Below are 21,264 nucleotides of genomic sequence, written 5' to 3'. Positions count from 1 at the left end.
CAGGAACACTGGAGGTGTTGCTGGATCACCTTTTATCTGAAGCAATTATTATTTGCTGGCATTCATTCTGACTTGCACACATTTTTGCTTCACATGGGTGACCAAAATTGGACATGATTCTCTAAATGAAGACCAGTATGTGGATAAAATTTTGAACACTTTCATATTTCAGTTGCAAAATACCTAGACACACCCTAGAATTTAATTGCCTTTTTATGCACAGCTGCATCATATTCTTACTTTTGGTCATGCTGTGAACAATACAGCTGGTTCTTCTATAATTTGAAATCCGGAGGTCATTACCTTTAGAAATTGGTAGTTTTTTGCTCTCAGGTTGAAGTGTTTAAATGTGACCTCTGCACTGTTGTATCTCATTCAGTTTCACTGCTTCATTCCTCAGGATTATCCAGCTGGAGATGCTGAGGACAAAGGTAGGGAAGCAATCAAAGTGTGCAAAGGAAAAAGAACTAAATACATGGCAGGCAAGAGAAAACTGCCAAAAGGGAATTCTGTCAAAAGTAACAGGGCGCAGTGGATAGCTGAAAACGAAAGAAAAAGAAAACAGAAAGTAGGACTAGAAAATTGAAGTAAAAGGAGCAAGAAGGGTAGATCGAGTTCAGTAAGTTTAAAAAATGTTAAAGGTAGAGTTGCACAGAAACAGTATATTGCATCAAACACTACAGAATTCTCTCTGATGCACTTCTGTCTGCACAACAAACACAATTCATTTGGATGTACTGATTGTGGGGTCAATATAGGGGAGCTAGAGAAGACACAGTGCCTCTTGGACCAGGCCCCTGTACTTGAGAATGACAAAAAAATACACAAAGACCAGACAGATCTGGAAGAAAGAACCAAAGGAATGAGAATGAGCTAAGAGAAGGCCTCCAATGCCATTTGTCAGTTTGACTTTGGTCGATAGTATGTTACAGGCTTTTTTTCAATTTAATGGTGAAAAGGAGCAGAAATCTAGATGTAACACACTGGCATCCTATAGAAATCCCAATCCTAGAAATTAATGTAATTTTTTTTTTCTTCTATTTAAAAACAAATGAAGATGACACCATTTTATACAGATGAATAAGGATTTTGACCTATTTTATTAAAAAGGAAACTGAGTTCTTTCAGCTACCTAGCCCCTGCAGGGAGGAGTTTAGTGTCCTGCCATCCCACCATGCTCCAAGTGAGGGTCTTGCACAGGCAGGAATGTCCCTGTCTGGCAGCATCTGAGCACATGGATGAAATCCCTGACTGCAAGGGGTGTAAAAACCAAGCTTCACTTGCAGCTCTGCCTCCAGGGTCATTCCTGGGGAGCCTAAGGGAAATTACCTGGGTTGGAGGAGAACATTAGTTGGTAGCTTTAAGTAGATGTATTAGAGGAAAACTAAAAATAGCCTCAACTGTTACCCTTAAAAGAAAACAGACTTGGACCTAATTTTGTTTGGAAGTCTGAAAAAATTTGAATTTCAGCTACAGACATGGCTGTCTCCATAGACAGCACATGGATCAGTTTTAACCACGCAGAGTTTATATTTAGACCCAAGCACCACAGCTGAGTGCTTTGCATTTTTAAAAAATGAGCTAAAATACAAAGGGTAAGACATGAAATAATGAATGAAGTGTGAGACTGGAACACTTTTGGAACCTGATTTCCACAACCATGGGCAATTTTTTATGAGCAAATCAGAAAAGAGAAGTTAGAATGAAAGATGCCCAGAAATAAGTACACAAATGGGATAATCCAATAGTGGCATTTATCCTGGCTCTTGAAAAACAAGATATTGGAATCAGTAATCATTGACTGAGAAATAAGGAATTGTGTTCAGAACAAACACAACATCTCTTGCAGTTTGTGTAAATGCATTTGTGCAATGATTATGGTAGTTAGGTGTACAAGTTAACCTGAATTCCTGATTCAATGCCAAAACCCAGTGGGATTAGCACTGAACTGCTCATGGCTTCCAGAACAGCTGAGTTTGGCAGAACTGGGGTAGTTATAACCCCAGTGATCTGAGCTAATGAAACACAAACCCTGCAGAGATATGTCCATGCAAGCACTGGGGCTGGGAGTGGCCATGACATTTCTCTCCAGGCAGTGTAGTGGTATTTATTGTCCTGCGTCTCTGTGTGCTGCAGGAATGAGGAAAACTGGGAGTATTTTGAGGGTTTCTATTATGATCAGTATCAGATGGGCATACATGGGGTATCTCCCAAAGGGAAAAACCTCAAAAAAAAAAAGAACAAAAAACCTGCACTGAAGGTCAAGTGGAAGGGATAGATGTACATACAGAGACCTCCCTTACTGGGAAATAGCCTTCCCTTCTCCTGGCAAAGTCACTGAAGGTGAAAAGATTTTAAACATTTGGAAACTGGCCTTCATGAGCAATGCCAGAGAAAGCCTTCATCGCAGTCTGCAGGCTGTATAAAACAACCTGCTTGGGTCCTCCTCCAACAGCATGAACAGTGGCACAACCCAAGTGGAACTTGAGTAAAACATGAATAGATCCAGATGCTGAGGAAAACATATTCCCTTGTTAGAATCATAAAATCATAGAAGCACAGAATGGTTTGGGTTGGAAGGGACCTTAGAGATGATCTAGTGCCAGCCCCGTCACCTCCCACTAGACCAGGTTGCTGCAAGTCCTGTCCAACCTGGGCTTGAGCACTTCCAGGGATGAGGCATCCATGTACCTGCAAAATAAGAAATTCCTTTCATTTTTGTTCTTTTGGATGTGCTCAAGAGCTTGCCTTTTGCAATTGGATTTGAAGAGCATGAAAATGGTCTGAAAACTAAGACCAGACCATGACAGGGGAACAGGAACATGCTGGTATTTCCCTTCTCATGCTTCCTAGGATCCACTTCAACACGTGAAGGGCAGACCCCACCCTAACCCAGCTGGAATCGAGCATGTGTTGAGTGTATTTCCAATCTGCAGAGTCACATTTCCACATTAAGGTCTCACTCAACTTTCCTCTTATTTTAATAGTGTAGGAAAAAAGGCAGGTGTGCTGGGTGGGGATGGCAAAGAGCTCCAGGGGGGCATGGAAGAACATGGGGAGGGGATTGAGGAGTTCAGGTGTCCACCCAAAACCTCTCTGCAAGGTTTGGCCCTGTCACTATTCTCTCAGAGGTGTACGGCAGGCCCACAGCCAAAAGGGGCACTGAGATTATCAGCCCAGTCCTCCAGCACTGAGCGAAACAATTGAAATTCAGCGAGATTCAGGTCAGAATCCAAACAGAGCCACCAACAGAGTTCTGTGGTGGCACAATTTCAATTGTACAATTTGCATAAATTTAATTTTAAATTATTTTGTGATTTAAGGAGGAGTAACTGCTATTTCTTTGGTTTCCGTCATGTGTTTTTGCATATTTACAGCCCTGGAAAAGTACCTGTCTTTTCTGTGTGTATTCTGTGCAGTCAATCCTAAGCTGTTAGGAAACTTCCAAGGTGGAGGACGCCCTGTGGCTGGGTCAGCAGAGCTCTGCCTGGGACACTAGTGATTCCCATTTGTCTCAGGGGGATCCATTCCTTTCCCTCCAAGTGCTCCTTAATACACCATTTCTCTTTTTACTGCTATTCCTTTGCTGAAACCTGAGGGTTGAGGTGGGGTTGCTCTGCAGACTGGATAGGATGGATCTAGGTGACCATGCAGTTCCCTCAGGAGATCCTCAGTCTTCCCATTAACTTCCATGTTTCATTTCCCAAATTTTTCAGTCTCTCACCCTCTAAAAATCTCAACACTTCTCAAGGCAGCCACTAATTCCTGGGGTTTTTTTTTCTTGCATTCCCTTTTTTTCCTGTCCTCTCCTATGGTTTAGTGGGCACGGTGGTGTTTGTTCAAAAGTTGGATTTGGTGATTTTGGAGTTCTTTCCCAGCCTTAATGATTCCAGGATCCTTTTCAAAGCAGAAGCTCAGCAGCACAGTGTAGGTGAAGATTCACTGAGTGCTGTAAAATGGTTTTCTGTATTTTATAGGTCTTTGTTCACCTACTTGACCATCTCATTTTCCCAAGCAGCTGTTTTCAGCTCTATATAAAGATGCTGATTAATTTGAGTCAACCTGAAGTGTCAGAAAATCTGTCTAAAGAAAATTTCAACTTGTCCCTCTACAGTCTTCATGGCAGACTTTTTGCTTTAATGTCTCCCACTCTTCACTCTGTTGTGGATGAAGATGAATCTCTGAACAGAGTGAAATCAGCTGTGACAAGAAATGAGTTCTCCTCAAAAGTGTTGAATATACCAGGGTGTTTCCAAGCAAACCAAATTTCCATGAAGACTTTTAATATGACACCACAAAAAATTGACTAAAAATAGAAAAATGTTTCCCATCATCTGTCATTTTCCAAATTTACATTCAGAAAACATGTTTGTGAAAGACAACAATTGGGGTAAAGATTAAAATACTTTATTTACATATTGAATATAAAAATCCAAAGCAGAGAGGCAGTGGCTCAGAAAAGGGTACTGTGCTCTCTGATGACAGTCAACAAACTTTCAAATGCCTGCCTTTGTTTTGGTTTTAAATAAAATTCTGTCATTCCCTTGACAATCAAGGCCACTGCAACATGTTAACTATTTCCTTACATAATTTGCTAAACTGCAGCTAAAGTTCACTGCTTAAATTTCATCTCTGGGCAAGACTAAGTCTCCAGAACCAAAAATTAAAGTTCTCCTTGCTCATTTTAGTAATGTTAGGGAAATTGGAACCCTCCTCTCAAGATTTCACTATTAAAGCTATTTATTCTAAATTGTTAGGGGCTCAAAAGGAAAATAAACTTTTAAATGTAAGTGCTCAGAGAGAAACAGATGTGAAGACAGCTAGAGGTAAGGAAAATAGTTTGATTGCTTTAATCAGCCTTTGATGAGTCCCAGAAGGAAAATAATGAGCAAAATGGAAAAGTAAACCTCTCTTTAATGTCAGAAAAAGAAAACAAGAAAGGGTTTTGCAATATGATGCAAAGGAGGAAAGCCAAGATTAGTCATAGAATCATGGAATATCCTGAGGTTGGAAGGACCCACAAGGAATATCAAGTCCAACTTCTGGCCCTGCACAGACACCCCAAAAATCCCACCCCATGCCTGAGAGCATTGTCCAAACACTCCTTGAGCTCTGTCAGGTTTGGGGCCATGAACACTTTTTACTCCACTTCTGATTCCACTTTTCTCCTCCTTCATCCCTCCACGAGCTCACCTCTCACAGACTCCACTGCCTCAGGGAGCGTTGCTTTTCCAGCCAATGGACAGAATTTTGCAGAACAAATGCATATTCCCCAAATACGTGCAATTTCCAGGTTCAAACACTCACCCCAGGGCTGTACAATCCCTGCCACCCAGGTGTTTGTGATTAAAACCCCCATGTGCACCAGGGTTCAAACCAAGCCAGGTTTGCATTTCCACTCCAGCCATGGTTCAGGTGTTGCTGTTTGAAGTAAACAGATGTCAGCTGTAAAGTTTTACTGTTTGCTCAGACAAAATCACATCCATTGGAAATTTTACTCAGATAAAGACAAGGAAATACAACAGAAACAACATTTTGGGGTGGAACTAGGGGCAGGCCAACATGATGTCCATCTTTGTGCCAGCCAAAATTCCAGGTGGGCAGCACACAGTGACCTGAACACCACAGGTATCTGACAGAGCATATCCTGCATCAAGGCTAAAAAGTTGCTTTAAAAACTAAAATCTGCAGCATGAACACTACTATGTGCAAAGCAAAACAGCTTCCAGCTCACAGCTCCCTCTTGTCATTCCAGCTCAGAGCAGGGAGAGAATTAGAGCCCAAATGTCTCCATCCATCTGCCACAGACAAGCCCTCTGTCATGGAATTGTGGAATAGATTGGGTTGGAAGTGAACTTTAAAGGTAATTTAGCGCAATTTCCCTGCCATGAGCAGGGACATCTGCATCTAAATCAGGTTGCTCAAAGACCCTCCAACCTGACCTTAAATGTTTTCTGGGATTGGGCATGACCACCTTCCTGGAAACCTTTGCCAGTGTTTTATCACAGTCACCATAAAAAATTTCTGTATTTTCTTTAAGCATAAATCTGAAAAATCAGGAAACTTTAATGTATAGCAGGCTAAGATTTTTAGGCAATATATTTGACCAACTGTGTATTTGGAAAACATAGACAAGCTTTTGGGCACACAAGTCATTGTTCAGTTCTTGTATGAATTGTAAACATCTGCCTAGAACATGAACATCATCAGGGATACTCAGGCTGGTAAAATCTGTTAGATGAAAAGAAGCTCCAGTTGTGAGCTGTGAAAGGTTATGACCTAATAGCTATTTACAGACATAGGTATTTGTTAGAGCAGTTTTTAGGAAGCATCAAGAAATCTCAGTGAGATTTCTTTTGTAAAAGGAGATGGGGAAGAGCAAATAAAAGGGCAACTCTTCTGAAGATAAGAAAAAGATGAGGGTGGGATCCTGACCTAGCAAATATTTTCACATACTCCCATTATAAATGGGCAATTGCCACAGGCGAGGGCTGAGCTTCTGTACAAGGGTTTGCAAAATCAAAGTAGGTAAAGAATTAACACAGAAGTGTCACCTTGTTACTTTCCTAAATTGCAGTAACTGAAAATTCAAGCCCATGATTTTACTATGACAACAAAAAATTCTTATGGCAGGTCTTGTTCCTTTTGGTTACTGGAATTTTTAGAGTCTTCTAAATAAGATGCACTTTCTTCTCTCAGATTCAGAATTAAATCAAAGGCTCTTCACATCTGATATGATAAAATTTGATTCAGTTCATTCAAAGGTAACTCCTACCCATAGCCATGACTCTGTTCCAGCCAGGGTCTGAACTTTCACATCTGCTTTGAATGATTCCAGCTGTGCAGAATTTCAGGCACGTCAGCACTGCCTCCCCAGAGGTTAATCCTCCCCTGTGAAACTTCAGGCTCAGATACATCTCTTTCAGTTGCAGCTCATGCAGGTGTATAAACCACAAAGGATCCAGCATGTGCATCCCTGCAAATCCCAATGGAGCCCAGACAGATCCAGGAGTGAATTATGGACTGTCAGAATGGTTAGGGTTGGGAGAGATCTTAAAGCCCATCCAGTTTCAGCATGGACAAGGACACCTTACACTGTCCCAGGCTGCTCCAAGCCCCATCCAAGCTGGCCTTGGGCACTTCAGGGATCCAGGGGCAGCCACAGCTGCTCTGGGCACCTTGTGCCAGGGCATCAGCACCCTCTGAGTAAAGAACTTCTGTCTCCAATCTAAATCTCTCTCTTTCAGTTTAAAACCATTCGGCCTTGTCCTATCACTCTCTGTATGGATAAGAAGTTGCTCTCCCTCTTTTTGATAAGGGCTGAAGAGGTTCTCTGTCTCCCTGGAGCCTTGTCTTCTCCAGCCTGAATCCCCCTGCCCAGCTCCCAGCCTGGCTCCAGAGCAGAGGTGAGTGTCCTCATGGCACAGCTACAGCCACCAGTGGAAGCAGCCTTGATGCCCCCAGCACTGATTTGGCACAGGAACATGGTGTGCAGAACAGAGAATTCCAGAAGTGATTCCAAGCACTTGGAATTGGCAGCATAATAGTGACCATCTTCCAGGGAGGAGTGGGTCGGCAGGGCTACAAAAGCAGGTGTAGAACAGACTTGGTGTAGCAACAGTGACCAGCTGAAGCCCTCCCAATGCAGAAACTTCATCTTTTAACTCCATGTAATGAAGTCATTACAACCAGATGAATGGCCCAAAACAGTTGGTTTCACTCGCTCTTTTTGCTGCATGCAGCAGCTTTTCACTTACACAAAGCCAACCATAAATCTGGAGACTGGCAGTGCCTCTGGGGGAACAAGGCTTCCATAACCCTGACACTGCAGAAAATTGATGCACATGGAAATAAAAATCAGCTTTGAAATGCAAGAAAGTACAAGAAAAGGAGTCCAGGCTGGTGACATGCTCTGTGTACCCTGCAGGGACTGTCACCTCAGGTGAATGGCCACTCCACAGCTCAGGTCCTCCATGAATATCCCCAAGCCCCAGACTTTGCCACATCTTGGAAGTTACTCAGTGCATAACCCCAAGGCACATAAACACTTTACAACAGTGGCCTTTTATAACTCACATGAGTTACGGCTGTGATTTATATGGGATTATAGCAGCCACTTGGAGATGTAATAAAACAAGATATTACTTTATGATTTATTTTTAAGACCAGAAAATTAACAGGAAACACAATGCGGGGGTGGGGAGAAGTGTTTAAATTGTCATTATTCTTTTGTGTTTTCCAGGACATTTTTGTAGACAAGATTTCCTAGGAAAAATTTGATGATGTGGTTGAGTTTCTGCCCTTGGCCATATAATAACCATTATAAAGCTCAGTTGGGAGGGCCTTCACATCTTTTGGAAAATAAACCTTTTGAGAAAAGAATCAGGAAAAAATAACATCTCAGGGAGTTGTATTTGAGGTAGCAAATACAACTTTGAGCGTTTTTTTGAGCAAATACAACAAGGAGTTTTTCCACTCTTAGAACTACAATTCTTAGATGTTCCAGTACCAGAGGCAAGGTGCTGGAAATAAAATAATTGTCAGAGATTTGTTCTAAAGCTGCACAACGTGACAGAAAACCATTGCTGAGATTCATATCTCTGCATCATTTCTACAGGTTTTGACCAACTTTGGTTTTCATGACAATGGAATTTTTCCTCTCCACCATGGCAAGAAAGAACCTCTTCCTCAGCCTCCTGCTCTGCTACAGCCTGTTCAGGGCTGCTGACTCCCACTTGGTCATTGAGGAGAAGACAGAATGCAACGTGTCCAGGAGGAGCAAAATGGACCTCTCAGATCTTCCACCCATCTCCATCGTAGGTGAGTAAAGCCTGCCCTTCTGTGCCAAATTAACAAGATTTGCAGGAAACACTGCTTTTGATTATTCTGAATTATTTGGATAACTTTGCTTGGCTTCATAGGGCAGAGAACTGTGGTGGCTGCACCACCCAAGAATGACAATGTGGTAAACCTCAGTTTAGAGGGAAAAAATACAATTTATTTCAGTTTTACAGCTTTCCCTTCAGCTCCCATCACACTGTAAGCCTTTTTATATTGAAGAGAAGTGGTCTTGTGCTAATGTGGGAAATAACCTTGCTTACAAAATCTTATGCACATGAGAAAAAAATAACATAATGTGAGGGTTTTAAGGGTCTGCTCTTGTGGTAGAAAAATCAACAGTATTAACAAGTATTAATATAACCTCACTTTACCTAACCTTTAAACAGGGGAAAAAAAAGAGCACTGCAAGGGAGAGCCAGGGATCATTAATTTATCTGTCCAAGACAGGACCAACTCTGTCTCTACAGTTACTAGCAGATGACCACCTGTCCTGTTTGGGAAGAGCCTCTTTGGGGGGATGCTTAACTCTTTTCTTCACAAAATGCTTTCCTTGTGTCTGCCTTAACTCTTTCCATGTAATTTACATCAACTTCTCTCACGAAACTCACGGGTGTTTGGAGATAATCAGCTACAGAACATTCATAACTGTGTCAAAATGCTAATAATTAAAAAAATAAACCTTCTCTTGTTTAGGTCCTTTCTGCATGTTTTTAGGGACTTAGTTTAAAGCACTCTGGTTCTTACCTTGTTTCTTGTGTTTTCTCCATGCTCTTGCTCAGGACATCATATCTTTAAGGAGAAGCACTTGCCAAACACATGCATTTCTAAAAAAATCTGAACCTCTGAATCCTGAGTTAACTCAGTGTTGTGTAACTGAGAGTTTAGCAGAGCTTGTGCTGTTCTGCAGCCTCCCAAGCTGTACCATTTCATGGTCCTTGTGATCCTTGATGCCTTCACTCTCACAATTCCCATAACTTTTTTATGTCCCAATTAAAATCAGAGCTATAAAATACAAACCCTTCAGCTGATATTCCATCTTCTTACAGAAGTGAGCCCATGCTTTTGACATGGCAGATGGGCTGAGCTGTGGCACATTTCTCCCCACTGCTTCTTAGAGATGCATAATCCTAACTTACAATGATAGAAGAAAAATAAATTAAACCCCCCCAAACCAGCTCAAAATAGTTGTTCTTCATTCTGCAACTTAGTAAATCCTAGCAATTAGAAAATATTCAAAGATATATTGATAGAGGACCCTGGAACAGATAAGCAGCCACCATTCACCAGCGGGGATATGGATGTTTTTCATCATAATCATCCATTACATACAGGTAGTGCTTATTACAAAACTCACACACTCAGAATAGAGGTATCAAAAATACCACAATAGCTTGGTGAGCTGGGAGGTGTCTCACACTTTAACAGTCTTGCTGTGTTAGAGCCCAAAACAAGCCCCAAAACAAGTAATGGAATTTACACAGTTATAAATATCTAAAATTAGATATGGTGGCAAATATATAGAGGGACCAAAGCTACAGGCATGGGAATGAAACACCTTTGCAAGTAACATTATATAAAATGAGGTTGTGGGGGGAGAAGGAACAAAGAACTGCAGAATGAAAGGTGGCATCACACATGCAGAGTTTATGCCAAATCAGCAGAGTTCTTGCTTGTGGAAAGCAGTGTACACTTGTAATTCCTTCCAAAATTATGCATGTAGCACCACATTTTAACAGAAGAAATTACAAAATTCTAAAGACTTTTCTAATTTTTATTTATGTGACTACTGTGCATGAGCACCCCAATCTTTTTCACAGAGACCTTTAATTTTATTTCTCTGAAATAATTCATTGTTTGCATTTTACCAAACAATGTGTAAAAAATCCTTTCTAAAATACAAATATCAGTTGCTCTTCTGCTTTGCACAAGCAGCAGTGGCAGAGTTCAGACACTGAATTGAAATGAACATCACCGCGAAACATGCAGCAATGAGGTGGCAATGCAGGTTATCTGCCTCCTCTCACACAAAAATAGGATTATATAATCAAAATAACATTTGTAAAACTGATTCTGTATTTTGCTGTGCTATTCTCATTGAAGATTTAACTAGAAAATCCCAGAAAGTCAGCAGGAAAGAAGCAGAGAACAAGAAATCTTCCAAGGTAGGTGGTTGTTCAAAAAACTTTGTTCTTTGTTGGATTAGAAAGTTTGTTACTTCTAGAGTTTCCCTCAGTGCATTCATCTGAAAGGCTTTTACTGTCCTTCCCCGATTTAAATAATTTACATACAGTTTAAGTGTTGTAAAAATAGATGTGAAACAATAACAGTGGAAAGAAAATTAGAAGCTGTGGCTGCCCCATCCCTGGTCCAAGGCCAGGTTGGACGGGGCTTGCAGCAGCCTGGGATAGCAGAAGGTGTCCCTGCCTGTGGCAAGGGGTAGGATGAGGTGGGCTTTAAAGTACCTTCCCACCCAAAGAATTCTGTAACTCTGAGTTTCAGAAGTGCACAGGGTGCCTGCAGCCACTGGGCTCGAGATCCCTCCCAGGTCTCAGGCACATGCTGAGCAACCCAAAGTTTTCCACCTTTCCACATCCCCAGCAGAGAAGCTGCATTCCTGGGGGAGATGAGAGGCCTTTTCCCACTCCCTGAACTGTGTGTGCAGGGGAGGATTCCCATGGATGGAGGATCACTGGGGTCACGAGGTGGAGCATTGCCAAGCCACTGCCCTGCCCTGTCAGTGTCACAGCTCAGCAAACGAGACTGACAGGGAGTTTTCACTCATCTGAAAAGCTGGGAGATCCAAACAAAACACCTTAATTGGTTTTATTGATAACTTCACCATCTGAGTACATTTTGGCACCCCTTTCTTCACTGCTACCCCTCTCCTTCCTAGAGACCCTTTCCAAAGCTCCATCCAGTCACGGTCAAAATGAGGTTTGTCATTTTGCTCAGAAGGTTGCTATTAAGCCACCCTTTTCCATTTCCCAGCCCCACCATGCTTCTGCATTGCTAGCACAGCTCCCAGTGCCACCGTCAGCTGCTCATTCCCCCAGAACCTCCCACTGTTCACCACCCTCATTTCACCTGTCTATGAATTCTCATGTTTTTATCTTCCAGAAAAATGCTAAACGCAAGATATCTCCAAAGCCAAGGCCCCCACCTGCTGCTAACTGTGTGCCAACCTTCAAAACCTGCAAGCCACACTTGAATTCCTGCTGTCACTACTGTGCTTTGTGCAAATGCCGAATCTTCCAGACGATCTGCCAGTGCCTGATGCTAAACCCCAAGTGTTAAGCCAAGTCAGAAACACAGCAAGCCTTCTGTCTTTCATTAGCTTCTCAAGTGCATAGTTCAAATTGCCCCATGTCTCTAGTAATCAAAATAGAGAGCTCTGAAGCTTGAATTTACCCCTCTTAAACTTTAATGGACAGTTGTTTTTATGGGGTTAATGTTACCACAAGCTGGATGTTATTTCAGGAAGCAGACAGTCAGGGAGATTGGCACTGATTAGGCATTTTTAGCAAAAGAGCTGTGCTTTATAATGAATTCTGGATTCCTGTGGGTTTGAGCTTTTATTTGAAGGATCATATTAATGCCAGACTGCAGAATTATCTAACCAGCACCATAAAACCTGCGCCCATGGCATCCAAATGGCCACTAAAACAGAACTGGTTAGGCCAGTGAGGGACTAGAGCTTGGCTTTGCCCACAGGGACATCACCAACATACAGCACAGCCAAAGAATCAGGCTGAAAATTCAGGGTTTGGGTTTAACTCCCATTTTGACACATTCAAAAAAAATCAGGACAAGAATTTATCTAGGTCATTCCACCTGCAAAGATGGACCCAAAGCTATAAGGACATTTTTTTAGTCATTCTCAGTTAAGCATTCACCTTCAGGGGTTTCGGTCATTCTGCCACCAGGCAGTACCTCCCAGGGTTATGACATACATATATACTATAAACCTAAATGTATCTGTGCCTTGGAATATAAAAATCAGGTGCTTTTTTCTCCAGACATATCTGGAGAAATCAACTCTTCAGCCTTTCTCCTCCTGCTGCCAAGGACACTGCATGTACAGAGCCCAAAAGCAGGAAGACATATCTGGGACTTGGAGGAAGAAAGGAAAGATCAGCAAAAGATGAATGTATGTCCCACATGTATGTCTTGAAGCAAACCATTCCAAGGAATCAATTCTTTGCCCTTTTTTGCTGCAGGAACTCCCAGAACCATCTCCAAGGTTGAATTCAGGCAGGAACATCCAAGTGCTGCAGCAGCCAGGGGAAAATAATACATCACATGCTGTATCAAGACTTAAAGGCTCAGAAAGAGATGGCTGAAGCTCAAGGCAACAGAAGATTTCTTTCTTTTGTTGTTAAAGCTCTTTGTCTTAAATTTGAGGTATCCAAGATGTCACAGAAGGAAAACCCTTCTTGGTTAAACTCCCAGGAGAGCAAGGAGGGAGCAGACCCAGAAAATGTCCCTGACACTGAAGACTTTTTATTTGCCAGACTCCAGCTCTTGTTTTTTACCTCCTCTGTTCTGTACCCACTGTGTCTCTCCCCTGCTTCCTTACACTCTTTTTTCTTCTGTCCTACTTCCTTACTTTTAGTGTTTTTTCCTTTATCCAACTGCTACTCTTAGTTACCACAGGAGCACTCCAGGGCTAACTCACATCTGTGCTCTCTCCACCTGCCTACACCAAGGTCCCCTTTCAGTGCTCTTTAGCTTTCACAACCAGATTTTTCTGGCCATGAATTTATAATCCCAATCAGGAATTTTCTAATCCCCTGTGCAGGTCTAATCGAGAAGACAGTTGTTTACTGATTTATTTCTAAACACAGCTGAGGGCTACAAAAATCTTCTAGGCAGGAAAAGATGATACAAATGACACTCCAAAGGGGCTTAAGCCATATAAAAGAGGTTTTTTTAAAAAATTCTAATAATCAGTCTAAAGCCCAGAACTCAAAACTAAGGTCAGATATTGACAGAAATTTTTGTTCATACTAGATATATATATAGTTGTTGGATTAATCTAAGAAAGAGCCCTAATGATGTCAGAATGTCATTGTGTTCCTTATGTTTTAGAAGGCACATCAATTGGCATGTCTGATATAAGCTTGAATTCTTGTAAATATACGTAAGTATGTCTTTTAGCCAGATTTCTTGGCTCTGGAATCTGTAAGCCACTCAGTTATTAGGAAAAAGGAGATTAGAAGGAAGAACAATGCATTATAATGGATTTCAGAATGTGGCTCCTTCTTTTACTAGGTAAAGATTTATGTTCCATCAAAAATTTTCAAAATTCTCGTAACCATAACAAACTGTTGTTGATTTGATGCCTTGAGTTGTAGCTTTAATATTTATCAGATTCTGAACTGCATTAGTATAGAACTCTGAACTTCATATAAAGTGTTAGCAAGTTCTCCTCACAGCTCAGTCTGACAAAACAATCCTTTTCCAGCCCCAGAACCAAGGACACCACTGCAGCTTCAGGCCCAAAAAGTGCAAACAACAAAAAGGCCCAAAAGGCCCAAAAGGTGTAAACAACAGCAAATTGAGGAGAGCTGGGAGGATGGGACTGCAGAACCTGGAGCTGGAATTGGACAATTGACCCCAACATGGAAATGGACCAAAACTTATAAAAGTGTGAAAACTTGTGACCCAGGGTCCATCTTGGGTGTAGCCTTGGCCAGGCTCTTGTGCAGGATGCATCCTTTGAAGGCCTTTTAATAAATCCCTACTTTATTCCTTTAACACTGCCTAGCCTCTGTTCAGATAGCCTCTCAAGGCATCACATTGATACTAAAACATACCAATCATCATACTACTTCTTATATGGAAAGATCATTTGTTTCCTTTCAGAGCAGGAAGTCCAGCTGGTCAGAAAAATGAGATTTTACCATGGTCAAGGGGAGTGGGAGCAGGGGGAAGGGAGAGGAAGGAAGGAGAGCCAGAAATCCAGCAAACAGCTGCTCTCAACTGCAGCTCCCCCTCCAGCTTTGCAGAACCTCAGGATGGTCAAGGTCAGCAGAGACCTCTGGCAGCCACTCAACTGGGTCTGCTTGCCTAGGACCACATCCAGGCAGCACTTGAACATCTCCAAGGAGGGCAACTCCACCCCCTCCCTGGGCAGCCTGTCCTGGTGCTCAGGCACCCTCACTCACCATTAAAACCAGGAAAAGAAATGTTTCCTGATGTTTGACTCTCTGCAGTATGTTCCTGTCTCTGGCACTGGGGGCCCAAACGGGACACAGCAGTCCAGGGATGAGCTCCACAGTGAGGAGCAAGGAGGGATCCCCCCTTGACCTGTGGTGACAATGCTCCCAAGACAGCCCAGTTCACCTTCTGGTGACTCTTGGTCAGCTCGGTGCCCCCCAGGTGCCCCAGGGCCTTTCCTGGCTCCCTGCTGGGTGTCCCCCAGAGCGTCCTGGGCTTGTTCCTCCCCAGGGACAGGACTCTGTGCTCCTCTTGCTGAGCTGGCCCACCTGGCTCAGTCCCTCTGGACAGCAGCACATTTCTCTGGCACAGCAGGGCTGTGTGCCCAGACACCTCTGAGGAGTCCCACATCATGATGGAGATGTAGCACAACTTGGGGCTCTCAGACAAGGAAATTAAAGTGCCACGACCCACTCAAGGACCTCCAGACATGACAGCTGGCCCAAACAAGGACTGGATGGTGCATGTAGGCAACGAAGGAAAAGGAAAAAAAGCTGTCAATGACAGCAAGGGGATTTGTTTTTCAAGATATATGGACATAGTTTTTAATATAGCTGTAGTTTTTAATATATCTGTAATGTATTTTTCAATTTGATTTATTAATAAGCCTTCTTTGTAACTGGAATTGATTAGAAAGAGTCTTTGCTTTCTTTGCTGTTCATCTATCACACCAAAGAATACATATAATCAAATACTCTGAAATTGTTATTAGCCTTAGTGACTTGACTTTTCTGGGTAAAAATCACGTTGCATGAGGTATTGCACAGGATGTACAAATCAGCAAAATATGTACACCAAAAATTTGCTTCAATGTATTTAGTTTGAGCAGTTATGTATACTGAGGGGATGTTTGTCATTGCAGGAGTCCCTCTGGGGTCCCATCTGCAATGCCATCAGCACACAGATGATAAAACATGCACATAACAAAGATGGAGTATGTAAGTTTTACCTGTCACCCACCAAATTGTCTCCACTGAAAACTTACTGGGTTTTCAGTAAGGGTAGAGACAGTCTCAGGAATGCTCTGTGACAGAGTCATTGTTCTCCTACAGACTAGTAGAAATTTTACCCCAATTAGAGGTTAGTAGCATGAAACACAAATAAATCACTGTTAGCTTTTCCACATATCACCTGCCTTGTGTAAATTTAAAACATGTATACTGTATTTTCCTGACTTGATTGCTTAATGTCACACCCAAAGCCCATAAAATCCAAGTTTATCCCGATGGATAAAACAAGTGGTAGAATTAACACCTTAATGGCTATACCAAACTATCTCTAAACATGTCATAGTTTTCCAAGCTAATAACGCAAATTCTCTGGAAGACCGCCAAAGGAAACCAACCAAAGCCTTCAGGAATTGCTGAGAGAAGGGAAGATTTGATGGAAGGTAAAATGACTTTTTCCAAGTTCTCTAGAAGAGTCAGCAGTGTCTGTGATAGTGCTTTGGCTGAGGGTGGTGAAAGACTGAACAAGGTTCCTTTGAGATGAGGACAGCGTTAAACCCATGATGGCAAGAATTACTGGAGCAGCAGCAGGAGATTTGTATAACCAAACCGAGGGGCTGAGGAAGAACTTGTGCCCAGCTGTGACTCTGTGGGAGCTCTGTTTCACAGGGCACAAATGACATCCATCCCAGTGCTACAGCACGGTGGGACACGCTCCTCGTGAGGTGCTGCAACCTCCAGCTCACTCCCTGGGTGGCTGCAGACATTAAATGGTACTCAAGGCCAATGCAAAAAAACATTAAATCATAATATATTTCAACAGAGCATTTTAAGATGAATTGGACCATTCTCTGGCCAGAAGTGACTCTATAAACATGCTAAACAGACCAATTCAACACTTGTCCACATTGAATGATCTATTTAACTCCAAGACATGCCTCTGAGTTGCACACTCAGGCCTGGAAAAGAAAATAATTAACATTGTATTCCTTTAGCAAACCCAGAAGCTATTTGTTTCTGTCTATTCCTCAGCTCCAACCTTGCTGCTCTTCTGGACAGTGCTGCTCACACAGTCCATGATCTCCAGAACCCAGCAGGAAACACGTGAGATGGCCCTCTGTGGTTACTGCACTCCAAAATCCCAGTTACCCCTGTAATACCTGTGGAAGATTTGCCACAGGCACCTCATTTCCAAAACCAAGAATGCACAGCAAGCAGCCATTCATTGCCAACCAGAAATATAATCTTACATTTTTGTAGTACATTTAATAGTTGGAAAGAAATAATTGCTTCCTGCAACCCACTTGAAGCAGCATGTGGTTTTCTAAGTGTGGGGATGAGAAAGTCACGGGTCACTTTTGACAAGATCTGGCCAAAGGCAATGAGTGAAGTCCCCAACCTCATAAAGGCAACAGTTGGCAGGTCACAAGGTAGTCATAAAAACACCACTGGGGACATCACAGATGGGCACACACACACGGGCAGTGCTGAATCTTATCACTCCGTGAGCAATTCTCTCCTGTCTTTGTAGAGCCTCCACTGTTTCAGCTTTGATTTTGCCGGTGTCCAGATTCCAACGGGTATTTTTCAAAGGCATCAGCAGCTCCTGGGACAGCACAAAGAACAGGAACACACACATCAGTCCCATAGTGCATTTCCTTGCTCTTAAAATGATTTGGGTTGCAAGGGACCTTAAAACCCACACAGTCCCACCCCCTGCCATGGCAGGGACACCTTCCACTGTCCCAGGGTGCTCCAAGCCCTGTCCAGCCTGGCCTTGGGCACTGCCAGGGATCCAGGGGCAGCCCCAGCTGCTCTGGGCACCCTGTGCCAGGGCCTGCCCACCCTCAGCATAAAAAGCAAAGATCTTTTTTACATCTAGTTTAGATCTACATTCTTTCAGTTTACAACCACCAACCCTTCTCCTGCCCCAACAGGCCCAGCTAGCAGGTCTGACCCCATCCTCCCTACAGACCCCCTCAAGTACTAAAAGGCTGGAATTTGGTCTCTCCAGAGCCTTCTCTTCTGCAGGCTGAGCACCCCCAGCTCTCCCAGCTCAGCTCATAGCCTCCTCTGGACTTGCTCCAACAGCTCCAGGTCTTTCTCCCATTTGTTATGGATGAGTAATGGGATCATTGGCTCTCCCAATTAAAGGGTGAACATTATGTTAAGAGAAGTTTTATAGATGTAGAGTGATGTTACTGTAATATGTCCTCCTGCAGTATTGTTGTCACGGGATGGCTTTAGTAGTCGGGGCATTTGGGAAGGTTGGCTTGTTACTATGGCAGCACCTGGCTTCCAACCAAGGTGGAAGAAAGTGATCTCCACCACTGGACAGCAAGGAAGGAGTCGACTGACAGGACTTTAGGAGAGGCTAGAGGTATAAAAGGCGGAGCATCCATTTTGAGGATGAGCCAGGTGGCTGGCAGTCACAGAGGCAGGGCTCCCAGCACTGCAATTTTAACGTTATTTAGTCCTTTTGTTGTATTTTTTGTTAAGGTTTGTGAGAAATAGCTACTCACTTTTCACAGTTTAGGAAGGTTTATTAAACCTTATAAAAAATACAACAGAAGACTGAATAGAGAAAAAAAGTTACAGCGCCAAAAGCAAAAGATTTTCCCCACCATGTGCTCTCTTCCCCACACAATGGTTTCCCCTTTTAACCTTTAACCCCACCCAAAGTTCTGTCCATCAACCCCTTCTTCACTGTCCAGTGGTGGAGGTCTCTTCCCCAAATCCTGACTGGAGGTCAGGTGTCACCACAGTGACAAGCTGACCCTCCCAGATGTCCCAGCCCCAGCTGTCTCTTGATAACCACGTCAGGAGGCAAAACATAACCATAAGTCTGTAAAACTTTTATTAACCTGTAAAGATGATATTTGTCTGTTAATTGTGAGAGTCAATCATCATGTTACTCATCTATCACAGGGTTAATAAACCTCTAAAATGTTAAAAAGTGAGCGGTTGTTTCTGACACGTGTGAGCCCCCAGAGCTGCAGGCAGCCCCCTGAGAGGGGAGCAGAGAGGCAGGGTCCCCTCAATGCCCTGCTGCCCACGCCATGGGGTGAGCCTGGCACACGGGGGGTCTGGGCTGCCCAGAGCATCTGGCCACCCACAACAATAGCTCTTGGACCTGTACAACGGAGTTCCACAGCTGGAAAGGGGTTTGGTGGGATATTCTTCCCCTTCACCAGCAAATTATCCCTGATCTGGGGACAAAGACATCCCAGTGTCAGTCTGGCATGACAGGCTAGTTCAAGTTTTTCTGGTCCTTCAGAATAAGTATTTTTTGCCTCTTGCACAGTCACATCAGAGAGGGTTGGGAGAGGGAAATGAAATCCTGCCGCTTGCCTGACTTCCAGCAGAGGCCCTGTGCTGTGGAGGAGATTTCACAGTGACTTCTGTGAGCCAGAGAGAAGTTTGATAAGAGGATCCATGTTGAAAGAATTTTCTGCCAAGGTCGTGAATATAGAGACCAAGAAAGAAAGGACAAAGAAACCTGCAACTGCCTATTTCAGTAAGCACTTTGTCTTTCCTGACCAATGAGTAAAGTGTAAACTGAGGAGTTTTGTAAGAATGTATAAAAAGCATGCATGCTGGAATCAAAATGGTTTTGAAGCCTTCTGAAAATGGAGTGTTGCTTTGGATTGTGACCATCTCAACTAGGACACTGTGCCACAGCAGGAGCAGCCATGCCAGGCTGGCGGGTGTGACGTGGGACCTGGGGGACCCCATTCCCACGTGCAGGAGCAGCACCAGGCCAGGGACACGCGGGGCTGCCTGAGAGCACAACCACCCACTCCCAAAGTGCCCCTTGAAACCTGTGGGGCCTGCAGATACAAAGATTTTATCGGCAAGCTTCCCAGATGATATGCAGATGGCCAACATATGGTCAAGTCACTCTCCCAGAAGAAAAAGGAGGCTTTAGTCATTTCTGCAAGTTTTTTTTTTTTTGTTTTTTTTTTTTTTTTGTTGTTTTTTTTTTTTTTTTTTTTTTTTTTCAGTGAAATGAGAAACTATTTCAATTGCTGCATGGCATATGCACATATCTTTCCATCCAGGAAATCCTTAAAGATGAAACCCTGCCTGAAATATGGGAGCCCTAAAATGGCTATATTAATGACATAACACAATTCACATGTGGTTTCATTTTATACAGATAAAGGCAGGAAAAAACGAAAATACACCATTTCCTAGTGATCCACTGCAGACCCTCTGTGGAATCAGTGGAAATCATCCTTTAATATACTCTAATAAACTTTAATAACCCCTTCATCACTCTCTACATTTTAGCTAATCTATTAGATTCACCTAACAGTGTTCATGTAGTACCCTTGCCATTTTGGGCAGTTTCCTCAGCTAAAATGTCATTTGGGATCTCATGTGGGCTCCCCTTCACTGTGCACAGCTGTCTCAAATAGATGAACAACAGTATTTTGTGACTTACAACAGTAATAGCCAGAAATTAATCACGAGAATACACAGTCTCGCTTTTCCTTGTGTTCCATAAAAAATAAGAGTGGCATTTAAAATATACATCTATTATGAATATATACATAAATTCATTAAAAGAATGCTCTTTCACTTGTTGGTGAAACACATCAAATCTTAGAGTCTTCTAAAGTGGAAAAAGGAGCATTCAAAGTACTTATACACCCAGGGATCCCTCCTCCTCTGAAAAGACGTCAGAAAAACCTGACAGAGCCAGACCACTTCAAACATTTCAAAGATTTCGTTGCTATAAAACTGTGATTCAATTAATGTCAGTTTCTCAGTTTGGGAAGCAAATATTTGTAGCACTAAATAAGTAGATCAGATGGTTTGCTTCCCTGTATTCCCTTCAACATTCTCCATCACTGCTCCTTTGCTCTAACTCTGGAGTGTGGTCAGAGATGTTGATATTTACCTCCAAAATTACATCTCAGGGGCAGGACAGACCCCAAAATGGGTCAAAGGTGTCTGCAGCCAGTTGTTAATAAAATACACAGGACATAAGTTTTGGAGAGGAGGAAGAACAGGACCACGAAATGTTTGTTCTTCATGGAAACAAGTTAATAAAAAGGCAGATGCTAACAGTAAGCCCTGGCTCAACCCAAAACCTTGTGCCTGATTACTAAGCATTTATTCTGTTCAGTTTACTTGCAAAATGCTGATGCTTCATCAGGGAAAAGGAGCACATACTTATGCCTGTGGCCCATTAAATATTCCCTTACATAAATGATTTTCTGGTTAATGAAACCAAAACTAGGGTGCTACA

The 21,264-nt window shown here is 42.7% G+C and overlaps 1 protein-coding gene across 7 annotated transcripts in view; it reads left to right on the top strand.

Annotated features, from left to right (window-relative positions):
* ASIP (agouti signaling protein) overlaps positions 1-15,685 on the top strand; it is a 33,692-nt gene extending 18,007 nt beyond the window's left edge. For 3 of the 7 annotated variants that reach the window (XM_064391483.1, XM_064391481.1, XM_064391484.1), the window contains 4 exons: positions 7,319-7,406; positions 8,618-8,820; positions 10,942-11,003; positions 11,959-15,685. In XM_064391483.1, coding sequence (XP_064247553.1) covers positions 8,640-8,820; positions 10,942-11,003; positions 11,959-12,135 — 420 coding nt within the window. In that variant the 5' untranslated portion in view covers positions 7,319-7,406; positions 8,618-8,639 and the 3' untranslated portion in view covers positions 12,136-15,685. Of the gene's footprint in view, positions 1-7,215; positions 7,407-8,617; positions 8,821-10,941; positions 11,004-11,958 lie in introns of those variants that run through there. The other 4 variants (XM_064391486.1, XM_064391487.1, XM_064391488.1 and 1 more) reach the window with 2 other exon arrangements.
* The last annotated feature ends 5,579 nt before the right edge of the window (positions 15,686-21,264 follow it).

This window comes from Passer domesticus, chromosome 16 (assembly GCF_036417665.1).
Source record: "Passer domesticus isolate bPasDom1 chromosome 16, bPasDom1.hap1, whole genome shotgun sequence".
NCBI lineage: Eukaryota > Metazoa > Chordata > Aves > Passeriformes > Passeridae > Passer > Passer domesticus.
The sequence above is the reverse complement of the archived record's forward strand: the minus strand, read 5'-3'. Positions and strand labels throughout refer to the sequence as shown.